The 16091-nt window shown below is 39.7% G+C and overlaps 2 protein-coding genes across 2 annotated transcripts; one reads left to right on the forward strand and one right to left on the reverse strand.

The window, feature by feature from the left end:
- Positions 1–790: 790 nt before the first annotated feature.
- Positions 791–3401, forward strand: LOC123470227 (SH2B adapter protein 2-like). Its single transcript, XM_045170276.1, has 8 exons — positions 791–1051; positions 1118–1901; positions 1978–2087; positions 2155–2363; positions 2455–2642; positions 2711–2881; positions 2942–3025; positions 3105–3401. Exons 1-8 carry the CDS (start codon positions 984–986, stop codon positions 3234–3236), a joined length of 1746 nt encoding a protein of 581 aa, XP_045026211.1. The 5' UTR covers positions 791–983; the 3' UTR covers positions 3237–3401.
- A 2032-nt stretch (positions 3402–5433) lies between these two features.
- Positions 5434–9569, reverse strand: LOC123470228. The gene is made up of 3 exons (XM_045170277.1): positions 8743–9569; positions 6848–8067; positions 5434–6380 (listed from the first exon to the last, which is right to left on the reverse strand). Exons 1-3 carry the CDS (start codon positions 8792–8794, stop codon positions 6147–6149), a joined length of 1506 nt encoding a protein of 501 aa, XP_045026212.1. The 5' UTR covers positions 8795–9569; the 3' UTR covers positions 5434–6146.
- Between the last annotated feature and the right edge of the window lie 6522 nt (positions 9570–16091).

Consider the following 16091-nt stretch of genomic DNA (forward strand, 5'->3'; position numbering starts at 1 on the left):
CCCAATTTCTTTATATTTTTAAGCCATGGTTCGGTTAGGTTCACTGCATTATCGGCTAAAAAAAGACGATCAGTTAGCCACCGTCTTAATGCATTCACCTTTCATTGAGATTTTAGGGGTTTGCAACTTTAAGACTAAGTGTACGAGGTTATTGTTCTGCGATAGTTTGATTGTGATTCAATTGTACGAGATTCATAAGTCTCTCGTTCATTTTTACTACTTCAAAGAAAGAAATAATGGGCGGAAATCGATAAAAAAAATGTCAAATTCCAATTGCCGACGATCACAAAACACCGAATTAAGAAGAAAAAACATTTTTTTATTGAATTGTTAGTTGCATATAGTTGCGAATTACATTTTTGTTCTACTTAATCCGCAAAATACGATCATCAGCACCAGTTTGTGTTCTCCATATTTTTTTTATTGTTACAAATATTTTTCTAGGACATATAGTATGCTAGTTTTTAGTGCAAAATGTTTTTGGCATGGCGTCGTACTCAAACTTTTCTTGAGTGTAATAATAATCTTTGTTTGTACTAAAAGTGCATTACTGTTACGCTCTATAACGCAGAGCGGAGAATTTAAAGATTTAAAAATTGATAGCGAATTTATACGGATATTGGAAAAAAAATCTTTTATTAATGTTAAGTATCGGGATTAAAATTTTTATATCGTAGTGAGAAAGAGTTTGTTTCTCTTTCGCTATGCCCTCCTCGGTTGAAATGTCCATTGACGTGCACTAGGCTCCACCCACAAGAAGTTTCTACTATGGAAAAGGAAATCCGCTTCTTTATCGGACTGACATGAAAGTTGATCGATACGTAACTCAGCATCGATCGACAGATTATTTTCGTTTTGCAATGTATTATCACAACGTTGTTAAAAACTTAAATTATTGTGAAGTTAAGTTCGTAGGGAAGGTACTGCTTATACGTTAAGGTTCACAAATTCTGCAGGAAACGACTACAAACAAGAAAAACGAAATGGCCGTCCAGGCGATCACAGCCGATGCCCGAGATGTAGCTGTCTGGAGTGAAATCTGCGAGAGGCAGTAAGTTCCTATCAAAATATGTCATAATTAGCTGTTTAATAATAGTGCCCCGTTACGTTATCTCAGGGCTAGGTCAGCTGCATTTGAACTAGCGCGACACATTCATGCTCATTTCAGCAGTGAAGCTCAACTGATTGCAGATTCTGCTCTGATATCCCTTTACCAAGATTGTGCTCAACGCTTTGTGGACCTCTTTGTTCGAAGCTATGATGTGGAACTAAAAAAGTTATCTGGCATAGTGGTGAATTCATGTGACTTTGTCAAATATGGGAAAAGCAATGGGATCACACATTTCCCAAGTTCTGCTTCCAATTTGAGACCAGGCAGTGTTCCGAGAACTGTGCAAGACTGTAGTGATTATTCGGATACCGAAAGAGATATTTCTTCTACTTCTTACCCTTCTGTCAAACCTAGACAGACAGGGCCAAAGCCATTCTTCAGACGCTTTTCTTTGAAAGGTTTTCGGAAAGGAAAAGGATTGTTCCACAAGCAACATTCAGATGAAGTTGAACTCTCAGGCTCAGCAGTCGCTAGTCATACTCCTTCCTCATCTAAGCCTGAGCATTCTGGCCTTTTCTTACGTGGCAAAATTCGCATGTCAAAGTTGGTGGTAGAATCCTTGTTTGAAGGTACGGTCAACTACTTGACCAGTGAAAGCCTTGATGGTACTCCGAAATGGGAACGTTGCCGTCTTTGCTTGGTGAAAACCGTTGGTGGCTATATGTTGGAGTTTTTCTCTCCACCTAAAGCCAGTCAACCAAAATGTGGAGTATTCTGTTTCTTGATAACTGAGGCAAGAGAAACAACAGCGCTTGAAATGCCGGATAAGGAAAACACTTTTGTTCTAAAGGTTAAAACAAAAATTTAAATTTTTGAAGCATAAATGAATTGTCAGATAATCTTGAAAACCTTCATTTCTCTTTTAGGCTGCCAATAATCTCGAGTACGTCATTGAAGCTGCATCCAGTGATGACATGCATAAATGGTTGCATTCGATACGCTTATCTGGAGCACGATGCATAAACACAACTAATGGGTAACGATAAATTCGTCATCAACTAAATACATAATATCCTAACGAAGCATTGGTGAGCAACTTTAAGGTCATCAACCGAAGGCACAGTGCACCGAGGAGAAATCGAGTCAAACGGCAATCCAAATGAAAATTCATCGGTGTCCGTCAGTGCAATTCAAACCACCGATTTCATTGGTCAACGAACTCTATCTCTGAGGGGATCTCGTTCGCTGCTTCCCGTTTCACCCAGTCTTGAGGATCTTGATTTAGGCACTAGTCGACTTGATCAGGAACACGGTAGTTTATTTTGTTTACATCGTTGTGTATGTTAAGCAATCAAAATGGTTGCTGACGGAACTAAATGGTGCAAGTAATGACTTAAATTCAGATTACGTTCTAGATTTGTATGGTACATTGAGACACTACCCTTGGTTCCACGGGACGTTGAGTCGGTCAGATGCGGCCGGGCTAGTTCTTCAAGAAGGAGCGGTAGGACATGGGGTTTTCCTTGTCCGCCAAAGTGAAACCCGTAAAGGCGAATTCGTTTTAACTTTCAATTTCCAAGGCCGTGCTAAAGTAAAATTACAATTGATATTCAGACTGTCGCCCGCAATTGCCTAATAATTTTTTTACCTCTGTTACAGCATCTACGTCTTACTATTAGTAGTGAGGGGCAATGTCGAGTACAACACCTTTGGTTTCAATCCGTTTTCGACATGTTGGAACACTTTCGTTCGCACCCGATCCCTCTAGAATCGGGAGGCTCATCTGATGTTACACTGACGCAGTATGTTGTAGCGGAATCAGCCTTTCAGGTGATTTACTTTTTCTATCTATCACTGTCAATGATTGCCATCTTCAAGCTTTTTAAATAGGCCATGACTGTATCTTCGTCTACCCGCAACGGGCTGAGCAACTTATCGGATAGAAGAGTTGCAACGCCACCTCTAATTCGAGAGGTACCTTCAACATAAACAATTTTGATTAAATTAACTGATCATTATTAAGCGAGAAGTTGACGTAATCTCATTTTCGTAGGTAATTATGAGAGGAGAATCGGTCCGTCGACGCATCGAGTCGATGGAGCAGCTACCCTCTTTAAATCATCAAAATAACGGAGGAAACTCGGGATCCAGCCGTGCAATCGAGAACGCCTATAGTTTCACATAGAAATGTTCGGAAAAAACAAAAAAAAAACGAACGAATTATGCGTCGCCTCAGCGCCTCCAGTCATAAGAAAAATTTGTCTCTTTACGTTTCTGTTGATCATTTCGTGCATCTTCATTGATTGTCTTCCCTATTTGAAGGTTTGCAAATTACAAAATCTTCGTCGGATTTACAATCAGTTGCTCGTCTCGGCCAGAAATCCAGGTTTTTATCGACCGTTTGTTAGTTTTCTTATCCATCAGCAAGTGCGGATCTCAAAAATCTTTGCCTCCTGTTATTTGATCCAATTCGATCATGGACATTTCATGTTGCCCGGTAGGTGACATGAACAAATTCAGAGTTAAACAGTGGGATTCAGTCGACGTTCGGTTTGATGCTGTCTTGCCACGAAAAAGCAGCACTGCTCAGGCATAATTCATTTAATTTCATGAAATATAAGCGACCATCACCAGTAGTAATAATGAAGAAAGAAAGCTGCACCGTAGCAGTTCAATTCTAAATGACAATGTAAACTCCACCAAAACTTTCCAACTCACCAAACCAGCCGTCTTCTGCTTTGGTTTGTAATTGTTTATACCGGTACAGATACTTTCTCTATATTCATTTGTAGCCTACTCGCTTTACAATGATGAGGAGTATCTTTTCTAGGCCACTGGCCGACTAGAACAAAACATAGACATGTTCATTCGTGGCATGTTGAAGAATTGCAAATTGACTATATATAGGAAGAAGGGGAATCAACACTTTCTCTGTAGGCTTTTGGTATTCGGACGGTTATGTGCGATCTTTTTTAAAAATGTTAACGGCTACGAGTATATCAGGAAGTGGAGACTATTTAGAAGAAATGTATTTAAAACACCCGCAGATTGCTGGGCCCATATTTGGGTGAAATATACCAAACAAAACGGTGCATTCGTTAATATGGCAGTTCAAAAGTTATTTAAGAAACCCTTGATGATCTTCACCACCACCGTTAACATCTGTGTTATCGGAAAGGCGTCTGTCGAAGATACACAAATAGAAAACTTCGTCGTTCGGCGTTTGCATTTCCACTTTCAGAACCGTTAAATACAATGTTACCCCATTGTTCGCTACGTATACTACTACTATGTTACTAGGATCTCTCGTGACATGTTGAGATAATATCGGCTGGAGATGTGTACTTACTCACTTTGCTATTACAAATATCAATTGATTCTAAATTTTGCGATTCTGAATATTAAAATTTTTTTTTAAATATTGCTCCTATAATTTAAAAAAGCAAAAGGAATTTCCCAAGCAGTGAAATTCCGCGATGGTGAAATGTCTAGTGTCCCCAGATGCATAAAGGCAAAGGTTGCAAATATAATGAAAATTTTACTTTTTTTTTTAAAGAGACAATAAAGCCTTCATTATATTTTTCCAAGATGTCTTCGTATGTGAAATTTTCAGCTAAAGTATTATTAGTATAGTGGTCTTTAGGGTACTCGAATGTTGCGGATATGTTAACGTTACGGATACGAGTTCGGAGATGAAATAAGGGGAGGCACTGACTCGAACCCCGTCTAAAACAAAAGCAGTTTTATTGGCACAGCTATCTTTGTAATGAATATCGCTCTCTCTGGTGCTGTTTGGTAGTTTTAGCCGGGACAAAGGGCTCTATATCAGTGATAGTGAGAAGAGTAGGCTAGTTAATGATAGTGGAAGTCAATCAGTCGTCTGCACTGTCGTGTTTAGATCAGCCAGCGGCCTGGTCAACGTTCCCATCATGAAACTAGTGCGACGTGAGCAATCCCGAGAAGGTCCCCGTGACAATAAAGCACTCATAATAGACAAAACGTACACTTACAAGTTATGCCATCCACCCAAATCCACCTGGACCCACGACCTTTAAATTTTCTATTACTCAAAGAACATTACTGACAACATGGTAACACGCGACGGTAAGAGCTCAAGCCCATAAAACTCTGCATTTGTCCTTATAAAAAAGAAATTCGACGCCGGTGCCGCAAAGTCGAATGGAAATTAGGGCGTCACAGTCACAATTGATGATTTCCTTGCTGAAGGTTGGCTGTGGCTTCAGCTATAGTCTAGTAAAAGAAGGCGTTTCCATCACAGTTTCCCATTCAGCTTTCATCATTACCTGTCCGTACATATCAAAGCCATTTCTGCCTCTCAATTTTCATTTTTTAAGAAGATTGAAAAACAATAATTGTCGACATTGATTCAACATTCCTTTTTAAAGAACACAATTGGAATATTTTTATTTGGAACGTGATTTACTTAAAAAAACCATCACATTCCGATATTCATAACATCCAAGCATGAGGCAATAAAAGGGACAGTGATTTGCTTCAAATACACTCATTTTCGTAATACAACATTAATCAAATTGTTGCGAGTACTTAGAAGATATTTATATAATAATAATTAGATTCCTGAAATACAATAACAGAAACAAATTGTCACATTTTACAATAAGAGGATAAATAATAAGTAGGTCTTTATTCAAAATGGTCACTTTTGCTTGGTAGGTTTGAGCAGTCTTTTTTTTTTACTGTCCAGCCCTTATGTGACAATTGAACTTTTTGAGATGCTTCTTTTTTGCACGTCTGACATCATATTCAACTTTACACAATCCCATAAGCAAAGGAAGATTTTGTAGCCGAGATTATAAACTCCCAAATTACATATTTTTCAAATGCCAAATTCGTTCCTTTTTTCCCCAGCAGAAATATAGTTAACAAAACAATTATCAAACGGTTAACTGTTCCAATGTCCCCTCCCTCACTGTTGTCTAGTCTAAAATTATGGACAGCGAGTAGCGTTCTAGCAGTATAGTGTATAGCAACTTTGAATTATTTTTATCTTTGGAAGCGACGAGGTTGCCGCTAATTGCAACGTATTTACAGACCTGTAGCTAATTTAAAGCAATCATGTATTATTCGCATTATCTTGGTGGTCTTGCGAAGACGGTGGCGATTCAGCTCCAGTCGGTTCCGTGTGACAGTGAACGCAATGAAGGCATACAGCGCAGTGGCCTATCTTTTTTGCCAGCACAGATCTGAGCTTCAATGCTGGGCCGAGCTTCATGTTCATGCTTGTAATTAGATGTTCTTCGGTTAACAGGGGAAGAATACTACCGTCGATTGATTGGTCTTCAAATGCCTGAAACGTGGAATGCGAGAAATGTTAACAGGTTTTTCAAGTAGGCTATATCCAGTATTAGGAGCAGGATGGAGATAATGGTGAAATGGTATGATCGGGTATGATTAGAAAGTAGGAGAAAATGTTTTCGTTCGTTTGAAATCGACGCATTGTTTAATTTAAATATTAATCTATATATTGCAGAAATTTTTCCTCAATTAAAATAAATTATATTAGTTGCCAATTTCTATACTGTTTTCCGAACTTGATGTCAGTTGGCCGTAAAAAAATAGTCATTGCATGCGGCCTTTGCCGTCATGTATTTAGAACTCTTCCCGCATTTGCTACCATATGTGATTTCCTTCTACGATGATCATCGAGATCATTGGAAATGTAGAGAGCATATACTGGGTATAAGGTATTCAAAGGATGAGCAAACCAGTAGGCCTACTAAATAATCTGAAGTATATCGAAAATGATTTGCTTACCTGTGCATATTCGCAGCAGAGATCAATGCTTTTGATAAAATCCACCACATGACTGATTGACCACTCACGGACTTCAGCTGCGGTCATATTACAAGAATGGGCGGAACAACCCAGGCCACGGTTCGGGGGAGGTTGTCCAACTGCTATTTTGTTCTGAATTGTTACTTTTTTGTCTCCGTAAGCATTACTGGTGTCCGATGCAAAGCGTGAGGATGGTGACTTCCTGCCAATAGGAGAGAATTGTCTCCCGGGAACGTTATTCGAGTCCATAGCAGGCGACCTAGATGAAGCATGTTGGGACAATCGACTACGGCTCAGTGATTCCAGTTGTGAATCTATGTTTGGACGCTTGGCCATAGAAGCGCTTAGATCCAATGGGATGTGAGACGCCACTGCAACCGTTTCGGCTGGGCGTTTCAGTGAGGCAATGCCAGTTCGGGTTGCCGTGTCGCTAACGTATGGATCTGTACGTGGCGAACCACGGGCAGCAGCCGAACGGACGATGCTCAGCAGCGCTTGAGTTGAACTCATGTCCATGGCAGGGCCGGAATGGAAGCCAGGTGCCAGTGCTTGGCGGATATTGTTGTCTTGGCCCAATCCATACAATGGCAGCATTGGCATGGCGGCAAATGCTTTCCTTTCTTTCTTGCCAGTTTCTCCCGCTGCAGATGCCATTTCGTAGTGTTTACTAGCAGCAAGCGCATGAGAAGTGAACGTACTCAGCGGAAGGTTAAAGAGGGAGAAAGGGGCCGACTGTAAGGATGCTTCGCCTGGAATCAAGTCCTTATAGGATGCACGCGAGTCTAATAGTGACATGAAACTGTTGCTTTCCTGCGATCGGTAGTCATTGGGATTTGAATGATTGTATTTGGCTGCCAAACTACGCATGAAATCGCTGCAGTTCCGCGACATTTCCAGCCCTTTCGACATGGATTTGTTGTTGGGTGCGTTGAAGTTGGGCGGGCTGAACCGTTCCACTGTGGAGTAACACGAGTCACTTGCCGTTTCTCCAGCTGGTGGTGTAGCAGGTCGAAAGGAACCAGAAATGGGACTATATGGTGAAGAACCTGTTCCAGTCTCTGCGCCGGGACTGCAACGTTCGTGTTTTACACCGACAGACGAACCATTCTTGCGTGCCATTTTTTTCCGGCGAGCTTTGTTTGGCAACGGAGCTTTGACGCCCGTGTCAGGAATGCCATTTTCTTTCTTCGGTCGACTATCTGAAACAAGAAGAGAGACGTTATTGGACGCCACAATTAGATAGCATTTCATGCAGTTGGTATTAATACTACATGCAATCGTAACTCACCTAAATAACGAAAAAAAAACAAACAGTAGCAACATCAAAAAGCACTATCGAAATGTACAATAAGGTGAACCGCTATTTCCAAGAACATCTTTTAAAACAAAATTTACATTCTTTGATCGAGTTTTGGTTTGATCATCTCCCTTGAAATAAACACACTCAGTCTTTTTCGTTCACTGAAACACGAACACTGAATTTTTTTTGTTTTTATTTTGCTGATCTTTTTATCGTGCATTGTCCACTACCGTACTACAAGGCGGATTAGATTTTTAAAAAAGCGGGAGGAATCAATTTGGTGGCGCGAACTGACAAACGACTTAGTACGACTTGGTGGTAGACTAAAGCGAATTTCTGTAGAAACAACAAGCAATGCCCGGTGGCAACACGACCGTATTGTTTCATAAATTGTTGTTTTGTGTCTTTGATTTAAACTGTCAAAATTCAAGAAGCAAAGAATGTCACAATTTTTGGCCTAAAAAATTGAGCTGTTGTCAAGTTCTGCAGTACAAACTGGCCGTTGAAAAAAGTAGGCCTCGTCAAATTCGACAAACGTCATCGCAAAAAAAAAAAAAAATAGGTAAGAACTTACTGTAACACCATTTCGGCCATACGACAGGGCTGTCAGTTTCCAGATTCGCCATTTTCTATGAAAGCTAGAGGTAAATCACGATAGTTACCGAAGTAAGCCTCAGAAAGCGATACTGAAGTGATTCACTGCAAGGTTCTTTTCAATTTCGTTTGAATCGGTTCAAATTCGATTTTGAAATTTCAGAGAATGATGACTACGAACAAGTGCACAAGCTGGCAACAAACCAGAAAACAGAGTGGGCTCTCCAGGAGATTCTCGTCCTTTGCCAAGGTCTAAAAGCACTGTCCAGTTTGCCTCAGCTTGATGAGTTCAATTCTTTTTCGAATCCTTTCCCTTCAAGCAAGCTTCCTCGACATGAAAAACTGGCTACATTCACAGAACGCAAAGCGACGCACCGGTGGGTTTGCTTTATACAACTTGACTGACCAAGCGATAAGTCGTGACTGTAGTCGACCAAGCAGGGAATATTTGTCTTGCTTCTTCCTTCAGGCTGTAGCAGGTGCGGTTCAACGCCAGTTCTACTAGCCGGAGTGACATGCTCTGAAAGGCACCGCTGGAGAAAAATACACCGATTGTATCAGCAGTTGACCATATGGCTTGGATAGGATGGCTATTAACGCAGCTTCTTTGATCGCAGTTAACCGCGTGATTGCGAGTCTGGTATCAAGGACAAGAACCAGCTGCGTTCGATGCTGAAGAAGAAAACGAATAGGAACACCATCGGACTGTGGAGGCCGTCAAAGAAGTGCTCTTTCCTTTCTGTATTTGAATTTTTACCACGAGAGAAATATAACACCTTACCTCCAAGGTGGTCGGCAAGCAACTACGTTCAGCCAGATTCCGATATCAAGAAACAACCCCCAACTACTACTTACAGCTTGACGAAAGGCTACTCGGCAATGACGAAGCTCACTATTCCCTTCGGGCAATTCAGACTCATTCCTGCCATATGGAGAAGCAGGCGGCAATCAGTGATCTACTGACATATGTGCGTGATTTTTCGATCTCATATAACAGCGAGTGTATTATAGTTTAAGTAAAATTGACTTAAGAAAGCCCTTGTTTTTTATTTTATACGGTTTTTTTATATAAATACTGAATACCGTAGCTCTTTGGTCACCTCGCTCTTGACAAATGCCTTCGTTTTTCTTGATTTTGAGTTATAAGCATCTAGACGATTGCAGTATAGACAATGCACGATGCTATTACTTCTGTTCTCAATCGGTGGCCCCATCAGTATTAAATCCCTGCGACAAGACGACAACAATATGAAAGCGGACAACCAATTCTTTAACTCCTTGCACATGGATTACTTTCTGAAGTGAAAACGTCCCCACGCGAAATGGCTTTTAAAGCAGAGGTGTATCATGAATAGTTAATATTTTTAACCAGAAGAATAGTCGCGCCAAGGTTTTGTTTTTCCCATTGTGTAAAACAGGAAGCAGGCTGACAAACGCGCAAGTCACACAAGTTATTCGCCGGTCATCAGCGTCGGTTTTTGTATATACTATTATGTGCAGTACGTCAGGGAAGTTCAGTTAAAACCACAAACTTTTTACTATTTTTCTAAGGTACAGAGTACATCCAAATGATTATTGGTTCTTGAAGCCTACATGGGTCGCACTTAGGTGCTACCGTCCCATTTCCTCTGGCTACTTCACTTGTAGAGGGCAGAAAACTCGACAGGAAACGGAAACGGGAGTCACCTTCTTGCACAGTAGTATGTGAAATATTCAGTCTACCTCCTTTCGTTTTCCACCTGTACCATTTTTATTTTCGTTTTAGGGCAAATATGTCGAGTCGATGCTATACAGGAGGTACACACACACACACACACACACACACACCACTGTCTGTGGTGGGAAGATAGAGACCGTAGTAGACGCTGGTCGGAAGTGGAAATGTCAACCTCTCTATTTAACCTCTTTTCCTGCCTATGTGGTACATCGGCTCACACCCACGCAATAGCCCACAGGTAGAATACCTAACACACATATACTGTAAATTTCTTTTCTATACAACAAGAACAAGAATCAATGGAGGCAGCAGAAAACCGATTGCTGGTTTACGGCTCGTAAAATCTTGTTGAATCGTCATTCAATCAGATAACCTACAGGGTAGGCCTATGCAGATTCATGTGTATTTCTACACAATGAGCTCGTTTCTACATAATCTGGCACAAAGTCCGTTTTCTAATGGAAAAAGACCTTTATCATCCAACCTTGTAAATGAGAACGAAACAATCGTGGAATCGATAAAGTAACTCCATCGTTCGATGGAACGCTTCGTAGAACTCTGCGACAGTCTGCCGTACGGCACGGCATTTCAATGGTTCGAAAGTTCCCATCAAAAAGGGAAGAAAAATGGTAAAATGGTCCGACGGTTCGGTCGTGTGATTTCCTTAGTGACCATTCGCACACTTAATGGTCGTGGAAGTTGTTGTTCAGAATGAAAGCGGCGACTTGACAAGAAAAGGGAAGAGACAAAATGGGAACAATATAAAGAAACATTTTTGTTCATAAAGGCAAATATATTGAAAACTGGAATGAAAAAAAAAAAGACACACACATACGTATACGTTTAAGGAAGGAGGAAAAAAGAAGAGCAGTGACCTATTTGGGAAAAGGGAAACGACGATTGTAACTTCACGAGAAAAGCAGCGGAAGTGGCCGAGTAGGTTCCAAACAGCTGGGACTAACCGCCTAATCAGCCGGCCATTCTATCATTTCAACTGGGAACAGCCTTGAGTAGCGTAGCCAACCGACTAGTACTATCTCACCTGTATACGCTTAATCTCTTTTCCAGCAAAGTTTTCCATTCAGTTTACGTCACCCTTTTACCTGTCCACGTATCGGAGCCATTTCTCTCTCTCTCTCAATTCTCGCCTTTCTCTCTACCTTAAATTAAGGGGTATTTCCTCTTTAGCCGGCAGTGGTGGAAGGACGGTGAGAGGATGCAGTCACAACCTGTAAGAATGCTGTATGAAAAGAAAATTCGGTGGGAAGAGAGAGGGGGGTGTGAGAAATGCATAGGTACTATGTCCAACAACTGTGGGGGGAAAAGGAAGTTGGTCGACCGAACCTCGCTCACGACCCTTCGTAATCGTTCTCTTTTTCTGTAACGATTGGCTTCCGTTTTCTATGCCCTAGGTAGGCGTCGAGCCAACGCTCGTCCGACGGAAACGATCCGCCATTTTGTCTCATGAGCCAGTTGCGGCAGTAGCTTCTCTCTTTGACATTCGACAGGTATAAGTGACCTGCAATCTCTGTTCAAGCGAGCCGTCCACCTTCATTAATGTTAATACAATTGGGTATAGTCTTAGTTTTTCTTTGCCAACGAGTGCCAGCTATTTTTTTCGCTGTTTTCCTATCAAGTCCTCTTATTGATAGTCTAGTTATCTGCATGCACGGCATAAATTGAGCAGATTCCGCAGATTCAGACGAAGTTAGAAAAACAAAGCCACAATCCATACGGTTGAACTTCACTCTCTGTGATATTGAATTTAGAAACAAACTGCTGCTAACAATAAGGTTTTAATCCAAAATTCAAAAAAAAAAAAAAAATAAATAAATAATGGCTCATGATGGGCGAATCGTTTTAAAAACCAAACTATATCTAGGCTTATAGCCAATTAGCCATTTTTTGAATACTATTCCTTTTATTATTATTATTGTTATTATATTATATATTTTGTTCAAATCTTATATGTTTGTCTTTTTTGGGTTCTCAGGATAAACCTAATTCGCATGGATGACTAAATCCTAGTTAGCCACTAGATTTGTAGTTGAAAACGTAAATGTTCTTAAATTTACTAGTATTTAATTAGAGGCGTTTTCGCAGCACCAATAAGCTCACCGACAAAAACTGTGTCACACCTACTACTAGCGCAATTGTAATTGTGTTTTTACCTAATTTACCTTCGCCGTTTGCTGCCAAGGAAACTTGAAACATGTGCTCTCGCGCATTTGCAATTGTATTCCATTTTTCCCAACCTCTTGATCGGATATTAGTAGATTTGGTTGGTTAAAAGCCCGGTAAAAAGAATATTAGCCAAAGAGACTAGAGGTGTTCCAGCTGATGGTCACCTTAGCAACAGCCGTTTCAGTCTGAGGATTTTTGTCTATAACTTTCTCCAGGGGGTGTAAAACTCTTTAACGCGGTGTAGGTATACGAGATTCTAGAATCGCGAGTGATTTTTGAATCAAAAAGTGATTGATTTGTGATTCATGGACTAAAGAATCATAATTTTCATGCTAAAACCATGTAATTTCTACTGCAAACTGGGGATTTTGTGATTCTTTCAACAACAAAGAAATGATTCTTTGGCAAATGTACGAGATTCTTTCGATTTTTACACAACCCGTGTTTCTCCGTAAAACAGAGCTCGTTTAGCACCGTAAAACCACGTATGTAAATGTTACCTTCACATCATCGGTCTATAGTCCTTGTCAGCTTTTGAACTCAGGATAATTTCGGATAATTCTTGAATGTACTAATCGTTGCATTTGGGGCCCATCACAAGACCTGTTGTGAATTTTTAACCGGCTGTAATCGGTAGGCCTAGTTACTGTATAACAAATCATTCTCTACATCCCTTATTATACGGAATGGAAAATTTTGGTATAAAACCCGAAATTTTGGCATAAAATAATACTAGGTTGATATAATTTTGGCGATTAAGAGTGTTAGATGATTAAAAAATTTTCTTGGGGAATTTGAATAGAAAACTGACGATTAAAAGCGACCTAGGAAATATATGTGTGTCCAATTTGTTGTTTTCTTCTTGTTTTGCAACCACGTTGGTTAGTACAGAATGATCTAGTCATTTAAAAGCCCCGCCTGTTACCCCAATACTTATATTACCATGAATAGTAGGCTACATTATTGAACTAGCATGTAGAAGATAGTCATTGCCACCGTGCGTCGATTAGTAGGCAATTTATACAGTTAATGCACAATCTTTATCAACGTGCCAAATTTAATCTATAAAAAACTAGCCTAATGAGGATCAACATCTAGTAGCCGAATAATGTCCATGGCATCTATATAGTTTAGTTGAATAGAAATGTTTAGACATTTATCGGCAAATTCAAATTTGTGCTTAACATTTTGCTAAAATCTTACAAGTTTGGCGTAAGAATCAAACTCAAAACAAACAATAATCCTACCGTGGGTGTGGTATCCCTTTAAATGTTATATTATACCTAACCCACTAAGTTCTAAATCTGTAATTCCAGGAAAACAAATAAATAGTTTTAAAAATTGGTTTTTAGATCATTAGTGACAATATAGCTGTATACGTATAGTAGCCTAAGTGATATGTGATTATAACACAAGCAAACAGAACACATGAAAAACATCTGGTATAATAACCGGTAAACACTTTTAAAGCAACCAATTTAGCCAAAATTTATGTTATATTTTAACTTGGGGCTTTGTTTAGATGGCGAACAGAACAAATTAGTCAATTAGCAGGGTTTTTTTTTTCTATAACTTGAATTGGAATGGTGTATCAGGTTAAACAATGTCTTTTTTATCTTGTACAAATTCCGTGTTGAAAAAAAATGAGCAGCAACTGTATTCAAACCAGAACGATTACAGAAGAATGGCGACCTAAGTATAGTTATATTCATTACCTAATTTGACTATGTGGAAATTATTTCCACGTTATAAAAATGCGATGGAGTTAGATGTGGTTTAGTTTTTAATATTGGTGACAACTTGAAAGACTATGTATACATTTCGAAAAGGCAGCTACTCTGCCAACGAATTTCAGACTCATGATAAAGTTTCTGCTTCTGATAACTTTTAAGGGAAAACCCAAATCGAGTTAAAATATTTCCAAAATACAGTATTTACGACATACTCGTATTTGCGTTTGCTTAAATGCTATTTGTGGATTTTTCTTCCGGGTTGTAACTGGCCAATGGAAAAGGCTGTTCGCGGAAGAAGCCCATATCAAACGCAAAAGCGATAGAAAAAGAAGCGTCTCGTACGCAACACGCTGCACGAAAATCGCACATTTTTGCCGATGAAAAAATCCTGGAACGACGTAGACAGTAGTTCTCAATCACGTTGGACGCAACAAACGAGTTACTAATGCAATTTATATTTATGCATAGCCTACTCGAAAAGTAAAACCTGGAGCTTGGAAGTTCAAAAGTAAAGGCCCTTTTTACACAAGGGTGGGTCTCTAACTATGATGGACGTCAGCGCCACTAGACTTTGAAATTGGAACTACATAATGGTGCTACGTTCTGCCTAGTTTACAGGGTTCTAATTTAAGTAAATTTCTCTAACGTCTCCGCCGTAGTTAAAGGGAGCCATATCTAACTGATATACTGTATTTCATGTTAGCTATTTACTGTGATGACACTTTAACAGTTAACGGCAGTCAGAATGAAGTTCGATACTAGTATATGCCATTAACCTTTACCAATAAAGCTGTATTCTAAATGAATGGCGTTTTGTTGTTTCTTCTTTCAAAGCAATTTTATCTTGTAAGCTTAAATGCATTTTTCTTATTAACAGAGCTTCATGTCTGAATTAAAAGTGCCAATGTCGGCGGCAAATTTTCAATGCGGTAAGGTTGTTACTTTTACTGTCAGAAGGGGGCACTTGGTAAATACCACCGAGTAAAAAGAAAAGAGCTATTGGTTGCTTCACTGCTAAAGTGCGGATAGGATAGGGAACCTTCAGGCTTTACGTTACCTATCGAGTAGGCCATGGTTTATGCAAGGAGAATCGGATTATAGGTACCTACTGCCCATGATGTATATATTAACTACCATTTTGAGACCTAGATGGTGTTGTATTCTCAGTGTGGCCCACAGTCTCTAGTGTGGAAATTATTATAGATCCGCCATTCTTCTTGTTTTTCTAACCGGAATTACTGATACTGGATCTCCCTAGCGACTTTCTAACCCGACGTAAAAAGTTTCCTTCTTTTTTGTAGGCAATTTCTGTGGGTTTCAGCGTTCTTATCACCATCAACCAAATTGTTTGTTTACCTGTCTGAGGAACCCAAAGACGTGCTTGAATTGTTTTGAGGAGGGTCGCCATTTTTGCCTAGGATTTGTAGTTACCTCTAAATTTTTGTTGATATTTAATCGTTAGATCCTAGTCAATTCTTTTGCAGCTAACGCATTAATTTTTCTCAAATTTTTCAACTGTGGTTTTTGTTACGTCGTCGGAACAGTTGTGTGCCGCCATATTCTGCGACAAGCCTTTCAGGTCACCTTACTTCAACACAAATCTCGCCAGACATACAATTCCCTTTATTACCCAAAAAACAAAATCAGTGTTGTATCACATTGTCATCTTATAAAGTGCCACTAATAGAAGCATTG

The sequence above is a fragment of the Daphnia magna genome, linkage group LG2 (assembly GCF_020631705.1).
Source record: "Daphnia magna isolate NIES linkage group LG2, ASM2063170v1.1, whole genome shotgun sequence".
NCBI classification, from domain to species: Eukaryota; Metazoa; Arthropoda; class Branchiopoda; order Diplostraca; family Daphniidae; genus Daphnia; species Daphnia magna.